Source organism: Gopherus flavomarginatus, chromosome 10 (genome assembly GCF_025201925.1).
Source record: "Gopherus flavomarginatus isolate rGopFla2 chromosome 10, rGopFla2.mat.asm, whole genome shotgun sequence".
Lineage (NCBI taxonomy): Eukaryota > Metazoa > Chordata > Testudines > Testudinidae > Gopherus > Gopherus flavomarginatus.
The window spans coordinates 9,058,311-9,074,372 of NC_066626.1; the positions used below are offsets into that span (position 1 = coordinate 9,058,311).

Genomic DNA, 16,062 nt, shown 5'->3' on the forward strand with positions numbered 1-16,062 from the left:
CCTTGAGTAGCACCTAACCTTGCACCAATCTACTCCCTTTATTTCTGTCTAGCATCTTATTTGCCTGAACCCAGGCACTTCCCCTCTTTGAGTTTCCTTTATTCCTACCGGTAGCTCCACTATTAGGAAGCTGCCATACCTTATGCCATACTATATCATGCCTTTGATATATGAGGATGGTTCATGATTTTTCCCATTTAGTTGATTGCTGCTTCCTCTTTCCATAACAGCTGTCCTGTTATCCTAGCATCCCGAACAGCCTTTAAATCCTCCCCTATACCCCCATTCTGTTGTTTGTGTAACTTTGTTAACAGGTTTTGTAATTTAAGTCTCATTTTCAGGTTTTCTTCCCACAATACTGTGATATCTATATGATTCCATGTGGAGGTTCCCAATACCCCAACTCCTAATACTGTTCCTATATCATCTCTTTGATCTTTCTTCCTCTTTCTCTTTCCCTTCTCAGGCCACCAAATTTCTTCCTCTTCCACCCCATCCATTGTCTGTCTGAAATTTGGCACCACTTTTGCTAACATTTGCATATAGAAATGCACATATTTTGCATGACAGAGCTCTGTGCTAATGTAAAAATGGTTACTAGAAAAATCCCAGTCAGATGGTCCCTGTGTCAGGGCTTGGTACTATACAGCTTCAACCTCCCTTTGTTACACAAACTTATTTATAATTTTTTGTTACTTTTTCTTATATGTATTAGTCTCTCATTTCCATGTTAATTCCCCTATCAGTACAGGTGTTGTATTAGCTCAAACCAATCTTTTCTAGATTTTTCATTACTTTATCTTTTCTTGTTCTCACAAAGATGATTACTCTACTTATGCTTATACTTAAATGTTATCAGAGCAGACTCTTAAAATCTATCTCAGGCTTCTATCAGCCTACATATGCCTTCACTCCCAACTAGTGTTCAACAGAAAACCTTCCACTCAATATTTACATCTCTAGCTAGGAAAGGGTTGAGTTTCATCTCATGGCCCTGGAAGATCTTGAACTTTATTTTTATGAGACACAGTGTGAGTTTGAGAAAATGTGGCCTAAATACACAGGAATAAGTGCATATATATCTCTCAACAAAAATCATAGAGTCACACGAGTCTTACATGAGGAAAGACTCTATCCTGGGAAGCAGAGACTCTGAAAAAGATTTGACGGTCATGGTTGATAATCAGCTGAACATGAGCTCTCAGTGTGATGATGTGGCCAAAAGGACTAATGCAATCCTTGAATGCATAAACAGGGGAATCTCAAGTAGGAACAGAGAGGTTATTTTACTTCTGTATTTGGCACTGGTGCAACTGCTGCCGGAATCCTGTGCCCAGGTCTGGTGCCCACAATTCAGGAAGGATGTTGATAAATTGGAGAGAGGTCAGAGAAGAGCCATAAGAATGATTAAAGTATTGTATAATGTGTCGTATAGTGATAAACACAAGGAGCTCTGTCTATTTAGTTTAACAAAGAGAAATGGAAGGGTTGACTTTATCATGGTCTATAGGTATCTACATGGGGAAGAAATATTTGAAAATGGGCTCTTCAACCTAGTAGACAAAGTTATAAAATAACCCAATGGCTGGAAGTTGAAGCTAGACAAATTCAGACTGGAAATAAGTTGTAAATTTGTAACAATAATAATAATTTAACTGTTGGAACAATTTACCAAGGCCTGTGCTGAATGCTTCATCACTGGCAACTTTAATTTTTTAAAAGATCTACTCTAGTACAAAAGGAATTATTTTGGGGCACGTCTGTGGCCTGTGTTATACAGGTGGTCAGACTAGATGATGATAATGGTCTTTTCTGGGTTTGGAATTTGTGAATTTGTTCCAAAGTAACTTAGTTCATCGTCATGCAGGTGGCTTTTCAGTCTATGTGAACACTGCACTTCCATTAATTGGAATATTTTAAAACTTGCATGGACTTTTCACACACTTTAAAAAGGAGTCAGCTCACATGATATTTGAACACTACAATTCGTGAGGAGTGAGCTAAATGGCCCCAAGATTTCCCAAAGCAGCTTTGCGAGTGCTCCGGATAGGGATTGAGGTGCTGGGTCAGAGCTTTATTGAGGGAACTTTTAGAGCATTTTCAGTTTTCATGAAGAAAGTTGGTGGTGATTGGACTCTAACATAGTGAATGCCAGTGAAAATCAGGCAGGATCAGAGGCTAAAATAGGGAAAGAACAAATTAAAAATTACTTAGACAAATTAGATGTCTTCAAGTCACCAAGGCCTGATTAAATGCATCCTAGAATACTCAAGGAGCTGACTGAGGAGATATCGGAGCCACTAGTGATTATCTTTGAAAAGTCATGGAAGATGGGAGAGACTCCAGAAGACTGGAAAAGGGCAAATATACTGCCCATCTATAAAAAGGGAAATAAGAACAACCTGGGGAATTACAGACTAGTCAGCTTAACTTCTGTACCAGGAAAGATAATTGAGAAATAATTAAGCAATCAGTCTGCAAACATCTAGAAGATAATAAGGTGATAAGTAACAATCCCAGCATGGATTTGTAAAAACCAAATCATGTCAAACCAACCTGATAGCTTTCTTTGACAGGGTAACAAGCCTGGTGGATAGGGGGGAAGCGGTAGATGTGGTACATCTTGACGTTAGTAAAGCTTTTGGTACTGTCTCACATGACCTGCTCATAAACAAACTAGGGAAATGCAACCTAGATGGAGCTATCATAAGGTAGGTGCAAAATTGGTAGGAAAACCGTTCCTGGAGAGTAGTTATCAGTGGTTCACAGTCGTGCTGGAAGGGCATAACAAGTGGAGTCCCACAGGGATCAGTTTTGGGTTCAGTTCTGTTCAATATCTTCATCAGTGATTTAGATCAGAGGTGGGCAAACTATGGCCTGTGGGCCACATTCGGCCCGCGGGACTGTCCTGCCTGGCCTCTGAGCTCCTGGCCAGGGAGGCTAACCCCTGGCCCCTCCCCTGCTGTCTCCCCTCCCCTGCAGCCACGCTGCCACTTGGGGAGCACTCTGGCCCTCCGCTCCTGCCGGGCTGCACGGCTTGTGCCCGCCCACCTCCTCGGCTTTCCAGGCCTGCCGCTCTGAGCAGCATGGTAAGGGGGTGGAGAGTGGGGGGAGTTTGGATAAGGGGCAGGAGGTCCTGGAGGGCAGTCAGAGGTCAGGGAGCAGGAGGCGGTTGGATGAGGTGGAGGTTCTGGGGGGGAGGTCAGGGCCAGGGAACGGGGGGTGGTTGAATAGGTGTGTGAGTCCCGGGGGGCCTGTCAGGAGGCGGGGGTGTGGATAGGGGTTGGGGCAGTCAGGTGACAGGGAGCAGGGGTGGGTTGGATAGGGGGTGAGGTCCTGGGGGGACGGTCTTGGGAGGGGGCGGTCAGGGGACAAGGAGCAGGGAGAGTTGGTTGGGTTGGGGGCTCTGAGGGGGACAGTCAGGGGGCGGGAAGTGGGGGGGCGTATAGGGGACAGTCAGGGGGCGGGAAGTGGGGGGGGCGTATAGGGGGCAGGGGCCAGGCTGTTTGGGGAGGCACAACCTTCCCTATCCGGCCTTCCATACCATTGCAAAACCCCAGTGTGACCCTCGGGCCAAAAAGTTTGCCCACCTGTGATTTAGAGAATGACATAGAGAGCACACTTATAAAGTTTGTGGATGATACCAAGCGGGGAGGGGTTGCAAGTGCTTTAGAGGACAGAATTAAAATTCAAAATGATCTGGACAAACTGGAGAAATGGTTTCAAGTAAATAGGATACAATACAATAAGGACGAATGCAAAGTACTTCACTTATGAAGGAACGATCAGTTGCACACATACAAAATGGGAAATGACTGTGTAGGAAGGAGCACTGCGGAAAGGGATCTGGGGATCATAGCTAAATATGAGTCAGCAGTGTAATGCTGTTGCAAAAAGAGCAAACATCATTCTGGGATGTATTAGCAGGAGTATTATAAGCAAAACATGAGAAGTAATTCTTCCGCTCTACTCCATGCTGATTAGGCCTCAACTGGAGTATTGTGTCCAGTTCTGGGCACCACATTTCAGGAGAGCTGTGGACAAATTGGAGAAAGTCCAGAGAAGAAGATTGAAAAAACTGGGTTTGTTTAGTCTGGAAAAGAGAAGACTGAAGAGGGACGTGATAATAGTTTTCAAGTACATAAAAGGTTGTTACAATGATGAGGGAGAAAAATTGTTCTTCTTAACCTCTGAGGATAGGACAAGAAGCAATGGGCTTAAATTGCAGCAAGGGAGGTTTAGGTTGGACATTAGGAAAAACTTCCTAACTGTCAGGGTGGTTAAGCACTGGAATATATTGCCCAGGGAGGTTGTGGAATCTCCATTACTGCAGGTTTTTAAGAGCAGGTTGGACAAACACCTATCAGAGATGGTCTAGATCGGGGTGGGCAAACTACAGCCTGGGGACCGCGTCCAGCCCTTCAGATGTTTTAATAAGACCCTTGAGCTCCTGCTGGGGAGCAGCGTCTGGGGCTTGCCCCACTCCGGCACTCCAGCTGAGGAGTGGAGTCAGGGCTTGCCCTGCTCCATCCATACCATGGCTCCGTGTGGCTCCGACAGCTCCTATTGGCCAGCCACCACGGCCAATGGGAGCTGCAAGGGCAGTGCCTGCAGATGGGGCAGTGCACAGTGCCACCTGGCTGCATCTCTGTGTAGGAGCCGGAGGGGGGACATGCTGCTGCTTCTAGGAGCTGCTTGAGGTAAGCGCTGCCCGGAGCCTGCAACCCTGACCGCTTCCCATGCCCCAACCCCTGCACCAGTCCTGATCCCCCGTCCTGCCCTCTGAACCCCTCAGTCCCAGCCTCTCCCTGCACCACAGAGCCTGCATCCCCAGCTGGAGCCTTACCCCCGACACCCCAACCCCTTGCCCTAGCCCAGAACCCCCTCCCGCACCCTGAACTTCTCATTTCTGGCCCCATCCCAGAGCCCAACCCCCAATTTAGTGAGCGTTCATGGCCCACCATGCAATTTCCATATCCAGATGTGGCCCTCAGGCCAAAAAGTTTGCCCACCCTTGGATAATACTTAGTCCTGCCATGAGTGCAGGGGATTGGACTGGATGAACTCTCAGGGTCCCTTCCAGTCCTATGATTCTATGATTTACATGAATAATATCAATACTGTCTTTTTCTCATTTTCCTAAGCACCAGATTAACCCATCAGAAATAGAAATGCCTTAGATATTTGTCAAGAAGGTATCACAAATGGCTGCACCTAACTGGGAGGTACTGTCTGTGGACAGCTACGGGTGTAGAGCAGTGACTGGCATCAGACAGACACCTAAGATAGATAATTATGAGCTATGGAAATAGTTGACTGACAGTGCTTTTGGTTCCTGACAGCACGATATGATTCTATGTGCAATTTAAGGGAAGGTTAAGCTGTGCCCTTCCTTGTATGTTTTCACCAGTTGGGATAGAGTGTGTATGGCAGAATAATAAAGGCAGTTTTATTTTTCTCTTTCCCAAGGATATAATCAACTCAATGAGTAACAGCACTGCTACCAGTAAACCACCAGTAACACTGAGGTTGGTCGTGCCTGCTAGCCAGTGTGGGTCACTGATTGGCAAAGGAGGCTCCAAGATTAAGGAAATCAGGGAGGTAAGGCAGACCCTTTTCTTAAACCTCAGTTGTAAGAGCACCGTTTAAAAGCTACATTTAACTCAAGTGAGAATGGAAACTGACTTTGCAGCCACATGCAGCCAGCTTCACAAATGGTGTCACCTCCAGCAAAATGCCTGCCACCAGCAGCTGATTCAGAAATGTTAAACTGGGACTTTTGATTTCCTAAGGATCCCAGCATGTAACTGACTCGGGCTTCTGCCAGCACTGGCATGGCATTACATTTGACTTCTACAGGCCTTGAAGACTGACATATTCACTGTGTACATGACGTGGCAAGAGGAGGGAGGGTGATTGTCATGTAATATTTGCAAAGCAAGCCATTCTTAACCAGGGTCTAATGCACTGAAACACGCGCGCACTGAAGTTGCTGCTGGCTACAAAGAAAGGGACAATTAGGTGTTTTCATTGTTACAGATGCTGCACATTCAACTTTGCTATTCTTCCTCTCTCTCTCTCTCTCCCTCTTCCTGCTTTCTCCAGTCAACAGGTGCTCAGGTTCAAGTGGCGGGGGACATGCTGCCCAACTCCACAGAGCGGGCAGTGACAATTTCGGGGACCCCCGATGCAATTATCCAGTGTGTCAAACAGATCTGTGTGGTGATGCTGGAGGTACAGTCTGTAACAATGGGGGTAAAGTATTAGGAAAAGCTATCAACAACCAAACTACAGTGAAAACCCTGGAATAGCTATTGATGTTGTTGTTCACCCTCAGTTACTGGATCATAGATGTTTCCTGGTACCTCTATTTTAAAATCCTCATAATATGTTCTTGGCCAGCCATGCACTCTGTTAATTTACTAGTTATGGAGTCTGGGGCTGAACTCTAACTTAACTGATCAGTGAAATACGATGTTTTCTCTTGCGATTTCAAATGAGATGGTGGGGCAGTCAGCAGTAGAGTCACAAGAAGGTTGCTTTTGAAATTAGGAGGCCATAGGCTCTCTCCCTTAGGCCGGAGAGCTTGTGCGGCCACACCCAGATGGCTTAGTGCTAGAAAAGCAAGGGGAGTGGGAAGGGTATAGAGAGAAATAAGACCTGTGACATGAGCTGGAACCAGTCCGTTTGAAAAACTAGGAAGATCATTTTGAACTGGATCCTGAAATGAATGGGGCAGTGGTACTGTCTGAGGACCGGAGCGATATGGTCACTGTATTTAGTATGTGAGGAAAGGCAGGAATCAGCCTTCTGCACACTGGAATCTGGGGAGTTCTTAGCAAGGGAAACTGAGAGAGGGAGGAGGTTCGGAGAAGGATTTTGGCAGAGGTGGGTTTGGAGCAGCAGTAATCACAGGCAGGGCTGCATGAGTGATGGACAGGTTTGCAGCACTAGGTACCTGTTTGGAGATGCAGAATTCAGTGCCCATTATGGCAGTAGAGGCAAATGGGAAGCCTGAGTCAAAATGGGAGATAGGTCTCTGAGCTGAAGTATTGATATTTTTTGTAAAGCTTTACAATGACTTTCACTACAATCCTGTCACCTTTCTGTTACTTAACCAGTGAAATTCTCATTTTTCCTGTGTTGTTAATGCAGTATGAGAGAAAGCAGACTTGTGAATTTAGAGCCTTAAAATACTGTAGTTCATTTCGGGGATTTGATCACACAGTTTTTCTGTGTGTTAATATTTATTGTAAGGTTCTTAATACTCATATTGATTTTATGTGCCGTGCATTCTGCAGATAGTAGTTTTGTGTGTAATTACAATTATAGATATAAACTATAATTACCTGTAAATATGTATTGTATATAATACAAACAATAATGGATACGAATCCAAACATTTTGGTCTGAAATCTCATAGGAAGAGGCTTTCGCAAGATTTCTTTCATGCATTAACAATGATTTGGTTCTCAGACGGAACTCGGCATACACCTGTCACAAACACTATTAGGAGCAATAGTCACAGAATACAGCTCTTGCACTGCCTTCACAACAAACAGGTCAGGCTGAAGCAGGAGACTGAATTGGCAAATGGCATTGACTTGTGGCAGGATGAAAAGACAGAGGGTGTGTGTGTGGAGAACCCTCCCAATGGCATGTGGCTACATGGTGACTCTTCAGTCACTGCTCACTTGCTCCACCAGCACATTGTTGGAGTTTGTGTGTGTGTGTGCAGCTTGCACAATTGCTGCTTGTGCTGTCCCTGTTCTGTAGATAAGCCAAGGACTTGAATCTTCCATGCCCCCAGCGTGATCCCTTTCATCAGTACAGTAACATCACAGAAAGGGGTCACAATAGCTGTATGCTATTTCCTTTCTAAACCAGGAAACAAGGAAATCACTTACCAGCGAGTGTAATAAACATAATTTCTTATTTTCAGGTTTATAATAAAATGCTTCTCTTCTAAAATATAGAGATCATTGGAGAGGCAGGGTAATTTCCAAGCCTTTGTGGGACAATAGTTTGTGAGCTGCCCTGTGTGTGTTCTTTATTATTATTATTGCTACCACTGCACCATATAGCAGGCCCCATTCCACTAAAGTCCTGCACTGTCCTGTATGGATATATAGTAACCAGACAGTCTCTGCCTCAAAGACCTTGCAATGGTTGCAAGGTTCATAAGATTAAAAGCAGGACCAGCAGCACTGGTGGTCTATCTGCATTGGAGGAAACGATAAAGTATTTTTTTAAGTGGAGAAGACAAAGATGGTCAATCTGTTGTACAATCTTCTCACTCTTTCTAATTTCCCTCCAACACACTTATAGCGTGCGGTGCTCTATACTAGTGCCACAGCATCATATCCAACACTTGACATCACCGATGCAATGCTGTAATCAGCTGTTGATATGTACAGCATAGCTTGATGATGGTAACAAAGGCTGCGATATGAAGAAAACTTCTCTATATGTATTCCTAACGAGTTATCTCCCTAGCAGCCCCACTGCGTATCCCATAGCCAGCACATCCTGCTATTGCCACTTGTCTCCAGATACATGTGTCTTCAATGAGAGTTCAAGGGTGTTGCTGCTAGAATGGTCTCTCCTGCACAAAAGCCTGGTAATTTTGAATGTAGATTAGCAGAGAAATAAGTATATACAGTGTGTATGGTGACGAATATAGGAGAGTGAAATAGATTAAGCCGAGAAGGTTCATTGGAGTAAAGCCCGTAGGAAAAGGAATTGCTGAGAAGCCTCATCTCATTTAATTTAAGGACTTCCCCCCCGTTCATATGACTATTTCCCTTGTCTCCTATCACTTGGAAATGATATTTGCCCAGTCCCAACGTTTCTGTTAAAGTTATTGAAGGAATCTCTGCGGGACAAGGACAATCTAATAGAATTTGTGTGCCTTGTGGTGTCCATGACCTGTGTTGGGTTGGTTGCTTTCTAACTTTCTTTTTACTGATGTTTCAGGAAAGCTGTTCTAATGTTCTCTCTCCCTCTCCTTGTCCCTTTTCCTAGTCCCCACCGAAAGGTGCCACCATTCCCTATCGCCCAAAGCCCGCCTCCACCCCTGTCATTTTTGCAGGTGGTCAGGTAAGAGCCGACCCGCTTGCGGCCTCCACTGCCAACCTCAGCCTTTTACTGCAGCACCAGCCGCTGCCTGTTAGTGCACTCAGGTTTTCTCGCCTTCTCACTTGCATGGTTTCATCCCATTCATATTGTACCAAAGCAGCTGGACTGAAAGCTCTTTGCTAAACTGCTCTTGGTTAATTTTCCTGAATACCTGGCTTAGTTGCTCCATCCATGGGAGGAGAGTATGAAAAATTCTTCCTCCAGCCAAATTGCTGGGAACAGAAGTGAATTTTACAACCCGCTTACATGCTGTCTTGCATTCTAGGAAACAACTGAACATTCTTAGCAGGCACATTTGGGTTTGAGTCTGCAAGGTAGGGTGCTGGGCACTATAGTCCTGATCCAGGAAAGAACCTTAGCACATGCATATTCAGCACATGGTGAAGTGCTGTGCTGGGTTTGTCTCGGAGGACTGAGCACCTTGCAGGATCGATCCCTTCATGCTGTGAGGCAAGGGCTGTGAGGAATGGGAACGCTTTTCACTAGTTTGTTTGGGATGCTTACACACAGTTAAAATACCACTTGTGATGTAAAACATCACACTTTGGCATGTTTCTGCTGCAGCCCCACCTTTGCTGGAACCTTAACTTTATTTTTCCTATATTCTGCTCAGTTTTGAGCAACATTTCACCTTTGATGCATAAAAAGGAAGCTGTTTTCACTGACGTTTTCCCATTTTCTAGTGAGATAGGCCAGTTAATATTTTCTCAGAGGAATCCAAAAGCTTTCTCACTTCTAGTGTTTTCAATTTCACTCAGAAAGTTTCATACCGTCCCAGTTAAATATCACTTTGGTAGCAGTAGGACTGGACTTGGAGCTAGGGTGCTCAGCGCTTCCCAGAGAAAACTCAGCTCCTTGGGTCCTAAGTGGGTCCTAAGTCCTTATTTACACAAACCTCGCATTAAAGTTTTGCCTGAGTTGGGCCTTTTATTAAAGCCCACAATACAGGGAAGTGTTGCACAGTTTTTACACCGTTAGTGGGAGCTAATGCTGTGCCAGTAAAGTTTGTTACTACATAATCACCATTGTTTTTAATGGAGAGACTGAAAAATAACAGGCAATATTGCACTAGCTTTACTGCCTGTAAATCAGGGCAGAGTTTGGCCCACAGTTAAGGAACGTTGAATGTGTTTATAATAACCCTTTGAAAGTGAATCTGCCCTTTCTTTTCCGTAGTGACTAGTGCCTTTCGTGGCACTCGCCCACATTGGCTTGCTGGAGATTTGCAGAGCGTCTGAATTCTTGGTTGCTGGCACTGCTTTTTGCTTAAGATAATCAATGCACATTTTTAAAAATCAAACACAGATCAAGAATTACATGAATTTTAAAAACTGATATAAAATATGAAGTAAATGTTAGCATCCCCATCTCTCCTGTAGCGTTGTGATTTCTCATTACTCCTCAATGAGGGAAGTGACTGTCAGCGAGTCCCCTACGAGACCTACATTGCCATATTTATTACACATCATTCGTTAGGGCTGGAGCTGGCTTGAGGGGGCTGCTCTGTATACCTTGTTGCACCAGTTCAACTGAAGTCATTTAAAAATCAGTTTAATAAAACCAATGCAAACCTCTGGATGGAAACCCTGAAATTGGTTTGCAACTGCCTTATAAAACCAATCTGAATTAAACCCTAGCAATTTGTAGAGAGAGTGCTTAAGTGCTCAGGGCATTTTCAGATGTGTAGGTAGCCATATTCTGAAGTTCTGGGTCCAGCTTGCAATGATATGAATTACACTTATGTCATCTGTCCAATCTAATTGTCTCTAATTGTTTTCTATAGGACTCATCATTGTTGTATCTAAGAAGTAAATTAGGATGGGAATTCTCCCAGTCTCCAGTAATTTCCCTTCAAACCACAATGATAACAAACAGAAAAATATGTGCCCAAAATTTCCCAAAACATCCTTTTGGGTGCCTCAGTGAGTGAGTGCCCAATTTGAAACACTCAAGCCTGATTTTCAGAAGGGACGAGCACCTACAGGGACCATTGACTTCCAGAGAGTCCTTGAAGTGAGGCCCCAGTTCTGTCCATTTAGATGCTCAAAAATGGAGCCACTCCAGTGTGTGCCCTTGGAAAAATGGACATTAGTAGCCAATTTGTATCTTTGTGGTAGCTAAACATCTATGTGCCTTCCAAGGCAACCCGGTGTAAAGCATGTTGTTCTCCCAGCCCATAATTGCTAGCAGAAATGCAAATCAAGTATGGGTGCACATGATAAAGACACACAGCAGAATGCAGACTTAGCATCTGACTTTTTAACCCGTCGCCAAAATCTTGCTAAATCGAGTGTATCAGTGTCCTCTGAGCAGCAGTCCTGCAGAAGAGCTTTAGGTCCAGCTGTGGAGTGAACTGTATCTTCTCAAAAGGGAGAGTAAGATGGAAGGAACTTCCCCCTGCTGTTAAATTTCTGGTATCTTGAGCAGAGGTTTATTTCAAGGGAAGAAGTGGGGCGCTGGAGATCAGGAATCCTCATTGGCTGTATAAAGAAAAATTCCTTAGCTACTCTGCATAAGAAGCCATTAGTTGTAAGGGCTCTGCCTCAGAAAGGGGCAAGTGCCCTGTCCTGGGACTGGAAGAACAAATGTATGCAGAAAAATGCCCCCAGCTGCCTCAGATCTCCCCTTGTATACAGCAGGGTTGAGGGGTGTTAGGCGTTCAGTGCCACACTCCCATGTAACCTCACCCCCACAGGCAGTCTCCAGCTCAGCATCCCCAGCTACAGTTCCTGGCACAGGTACTGCCCCCCATCTCTTCCCCAACAATCCCCCCAACTGCCTGAGGCTCTGCCACACCACACACCCCCACCTCAGGCTGTTCCATCCCCCCAACAACCCTCCAACTGCCTGAGGCTCTGCCACACCCCACCCACCTCAGGCTGTTCCATCCCCCCAACAACCCTCCAACTGCCTGAGGCTCTGCCACACTCCACCCACCTCAGGCTGTTCCATCCCCCCAACAACCCTCCAACTGCCTGAGGCTCTGCCACACCCCACGCACCTCAGGCTGTTCCATCCCCCCAACAATCCTCCAACAGCCTCAGGCTGCCCCCCACCAGCAATCCCACCAACTGCTGAGGCTCTCCCTGCTCTCCACTTCAGACTGTTCCATCCCCAACAGTCTCAGGGTCTCCCATCCCACCAGCAACCCCCACCAGCCTCAGGCTCCGCCAGTGCTTTCTCTCCACCCCACTCGCAATGACTGCGTGAACCAAGTCTGCCACACTCCAACCCTGACTCCCTGAAATGCTCTGGACCCCACTGACTTTTCCAGGATCCCCAGTCACTTCTGACTTCCCATGCCCCAGCTGCTCGTGCATCTGCCTGACCCAACCTCCTGTGCAGAGAGGGAGTGCTCCTGCCTCCTTACCAGAGTGGCCCTGGGGTACCCTGAGGGGAGTCAGTGACTGTTTCTGGTGCGACATGTCACCCATGGAGTTGAGCAGAACTTGGTAGCTCTGATCCTGGATGGGGAGAAGGGGACGAGGGGAGTGCCACTTCCACTACATGCTCTGGATCCTTTGGGAGCCCCTCTGTAGGGACTGTGCAAAGGAAGGCTCTATGGGTTAGCAGGGATCAGGGCTAGGGGCTGGCTGGGCCATGCAGATTCCACTGCTCCCCAGCACCAAGGTAGTTCAGGTTAGTGCACACTGCATCTTCAGAAACTAATGCACAGCTTCCCCCTCCATGCTTCCAAGAGCCACCCCCACCTCTGAGCCCTGGCAACGTGGCTCTTCCAGGAGTCACACACAGATCCCGGTCCTCTATGCAGATGGCACAGTTTAGGCCATGTGCCCTGTCTCTCCAGGGGAGGGAAGGCCCCACACCTGACTGATTGCATGAGATCTCCAGCGTCAAAGCAATGGAGGACTCCAAGCAATGTGTCCCTTTGGGTCACTGGTATGCCACATGGCAGCACAAGGGAGGTGTTTGAGAAAACTACAGTGTGGACCAGGTCCATGGGGGGATGGGAATTTGCATGTAGATCAACTCTAGGTGCATTTTTTGACTTGTAGTAAAACTCCAGTATTTTCAAATATATTTACAGCGGTTCCCATTAAAATATCAGTGTTTTCTTAGAATTAGCCCTCTGTGGTTTTCCCATGTGCTTTGGATTGAATATATCTCTAAAGTCTCTGTTGGGAATTGTTGACCTTTTGAAAACAACTACTGTATCCAATTTATTCTTTAAGAAAGTTGATTTGCATCTGTCCAGGACACCGTCCTATCTGTGGCTAATTCTGTATGTAATCATCGAAAGATATCACAGAATAGCCTCAAGAGGTTGGACTGCTTATTTTAGACGTTATTTAATGTTATGCTTATTGCACCACTTTTCATTTTGACATCTCTCGTTACCGAGTCCCCATTGGAAATAAATACGTATATTACTGATCCTTTTGGACCGGATTTGTAATTAGGAGCTGACAAGCGAGTACACTAATGAGCTATGTTCAGAGCCCGACCATTAAAAAAAATTAAAGCAAAATATCAAATGGAAATTTAAAGGAAAAATTGAACAATTTAGAGAACATCCTCAATCTGTTTTCCTTTCTATTACTATACCCTGTGTGAATACAGCCCAGGGAGTGAAAGATTTGGCAATGGGAATTTAACCCTTTGGGGACTGTGGACATGTATAATACGAGTAAAAGATATTACCCCACCCACCTTATCTTTGTCAATGTTCTAAGAATCAGAGAATAGAATTTTTCATGGCGAGAAGACACTGAACTGGCTTTTGTGTCCGATTTCTCTACACTTGTTATTGATCTTCACCCCACCAAGCTGAGGATATGACTGAGCCAAACAGCTTGTTGTTTGCAAAGACTGATGTAACTTTTCAAAGGTTACAAGACTTTCCGCTTCTTTACTGTCTTTACTCTCCCTTTACAAAGTGTTATTCATCCTTTATGCCATTTATTGTGGAATCATCTGAAAAATGTTTGAATTGATCAGATATGTATCACTACCTAATAAACCCCTTAGCACTGGGACATCTATTTGACAGCTGTTGGCAGACAATAATGCTTGTTTTCAAAGTGATAAAAAGAGTATGTTAAAGAATTGGTGCAAAACTTTGCTGAAGAGACAAGATACCTAGGAAACACCAAACCCTGAATTACAGCGGGTGAAATTCACCACAATGTAGAGAGCCACCACAAGGCCTACATGCCACTTAAATGCCACTTATGTGCTATTTTGAGGGTATAAGTGAGACATAAATGGCACCCTGGACTTTTGCTGCATCTCTGCATGGGGTACTTTTCACCCTAATGTAGTTACATAATGTATGTACAGATTAAAAGTGTATAAATATTGGACATTTTATAATTTTAAACAAAATATTTCTCACTTTCTAAGACCCGAGAGCAGGATTTTGCGTTACCCCTGCAAAAGCTAATGGTGACATCACAAACACCTAAATAACTGAAGGTTTTAGGGTCTGATTCTGAGCCACTTACACCATCAATGATGTAAAACAGAATTGGGCCTTTCATTGCTAATTCTACACATTACAGGCCATTCTTTCACTGATTTGAATGTTCATTTCTAAACAAACTCTTCCATGGTGCTGAGCTGCAGGGCTCAGCAAACCCTTTGTCAGACCTGAGAAGGAAATCACACTCACTCTGCACAATGGTGCTGTTTCGGTGATTTTTGTTATGTCCCTTTTGGACAATGGATAGAGACAATTCATCTGTAGTGGCCAGGAGGGGGAAATCACTGTCTGTTGAAGTCAGTACTAAGGACAGAGACATTTCCATAGCCCCCTTTTCCCTACACCAGCCACAGATCCTGGACTGAATTCTTTTTCTTTCTCTAAATACCCTGCTTTGTAGTGTTAGCATGTCTATGGGCTGAGATTTTCAATGCCACACGTGGGGTTTGGATGTCCTGTTCCCACTAACTGCAAGAGAAATTGGATGTCCAAATCTCTTATGTGGCTTTGCAAATCCCAGCCATAGTGTTTTGTAGGGTAGATGAATATGACTAAAGGATTCAGTTCTGCCAGTGGAAGCCTTCCTCTGGCTAAACTCCCACTGACAGATGGAAATTCTGTCTGGAGGAAGGACACTATATCGGCACTGTTAGGATGTGGGTTCAGAATGATCAGTTCTGGGTAGGAGTATAGGCCATGTACAGGGGGGAAAGGGACGTAGTTGGTGCCCTTTACAGATGGTATATTCTGCGCACATCTCATGCTCCAGCCATAAGTGTACCAGCAAGCTGGCAAATTCAGAGCCCTGGTTAATACTGGCTTCCCAAATATCTGCTGTCTATTAAGTGATGGCGACGTTTGTGGGATGTCAGTACAAAGCCGTTTAGCTCTATCAATTAGGGTGCAAGCTGTTAAAGAGCTAGGGCCCAGCCCTAACATGAGGTTGCTGAGCTCCTGTTGGATGGCCGGTCCCTGAGGGATCAGGCTGGTCGTTAGAGGTGACTCAGGCTTGCAGTTGTGTTGTCTGTTCAGCTGTGCAACTTCTAAATTCAAGTTGGACTATCATGAGAGGATGGTCTCTAGATAAAAGAAAAAAGTTCTCAGAAATAAATTCAAACCCACAGCCCACACTCTCTCTAAGGATCGGTCTGTGTGGCATGGTATGGTTTAAGACGCGGGCAGAAGTACTTGCACTAGCTTTCATCTGGCTAGCAAGCTAAAAAGGACGCCATGACAGGGGCTTCAGTGGAGGCTAGCAATGACAATACGTACCCAAGGAGACCAAGCCGGCTTGTACAGCCCATGCTGCCATGTCGTTACTGCTATTTTTAGTGAGTTAGCTACATTAAAGCTAGTGCAGGTATGTCTACCTTCTCCCTCCACAATTGCAGCATAGATGTAGCCTAAATGCCTCCCTGTCTGACTTGTAATGGTCTCAGTTCCACAGCATGTGGAATGCCCATCGACTCCTAGGAGGAACT

The 16,062-nt window shown here is 45.2% G+C and overlaps 1 protein-coding gene across 5 annotated transcripts in view; it reads left to right on the top strand.

Moving 5' to 3' along the window:
- The window catches only part of PCBP3 (poly(rC) binding protein 3), a 92,256-nt gene that overhangs the window by 31,703 nt on the left and 44,491 nt on the right, over positions 1-16,062 (top strand). For 3 of the 5 annotated variants that reach the window (XM_050916564.1, XM_050916566.1, XM_050916565.1), the window contains exons 6-8: positions 5,470-5,601; positions 6,106-6,234; positions 9,025-9,168. In XM_050916564.1, coding sequence (XP_050772521.1) covers positions 5,470-5,601; positions 6,106-6,234; positions 9,025-9,168 — 405 coding nt within the window. The remainder of the gene's footprint in view (positions 1-5,469; positions 5,602-6,105; positions 6,235-9,024; positions 9,169-16,062) is intronic. The other 2 variants (XM_050916568.1, XM_050916569.1) reach the window with 1 other exon arrangement.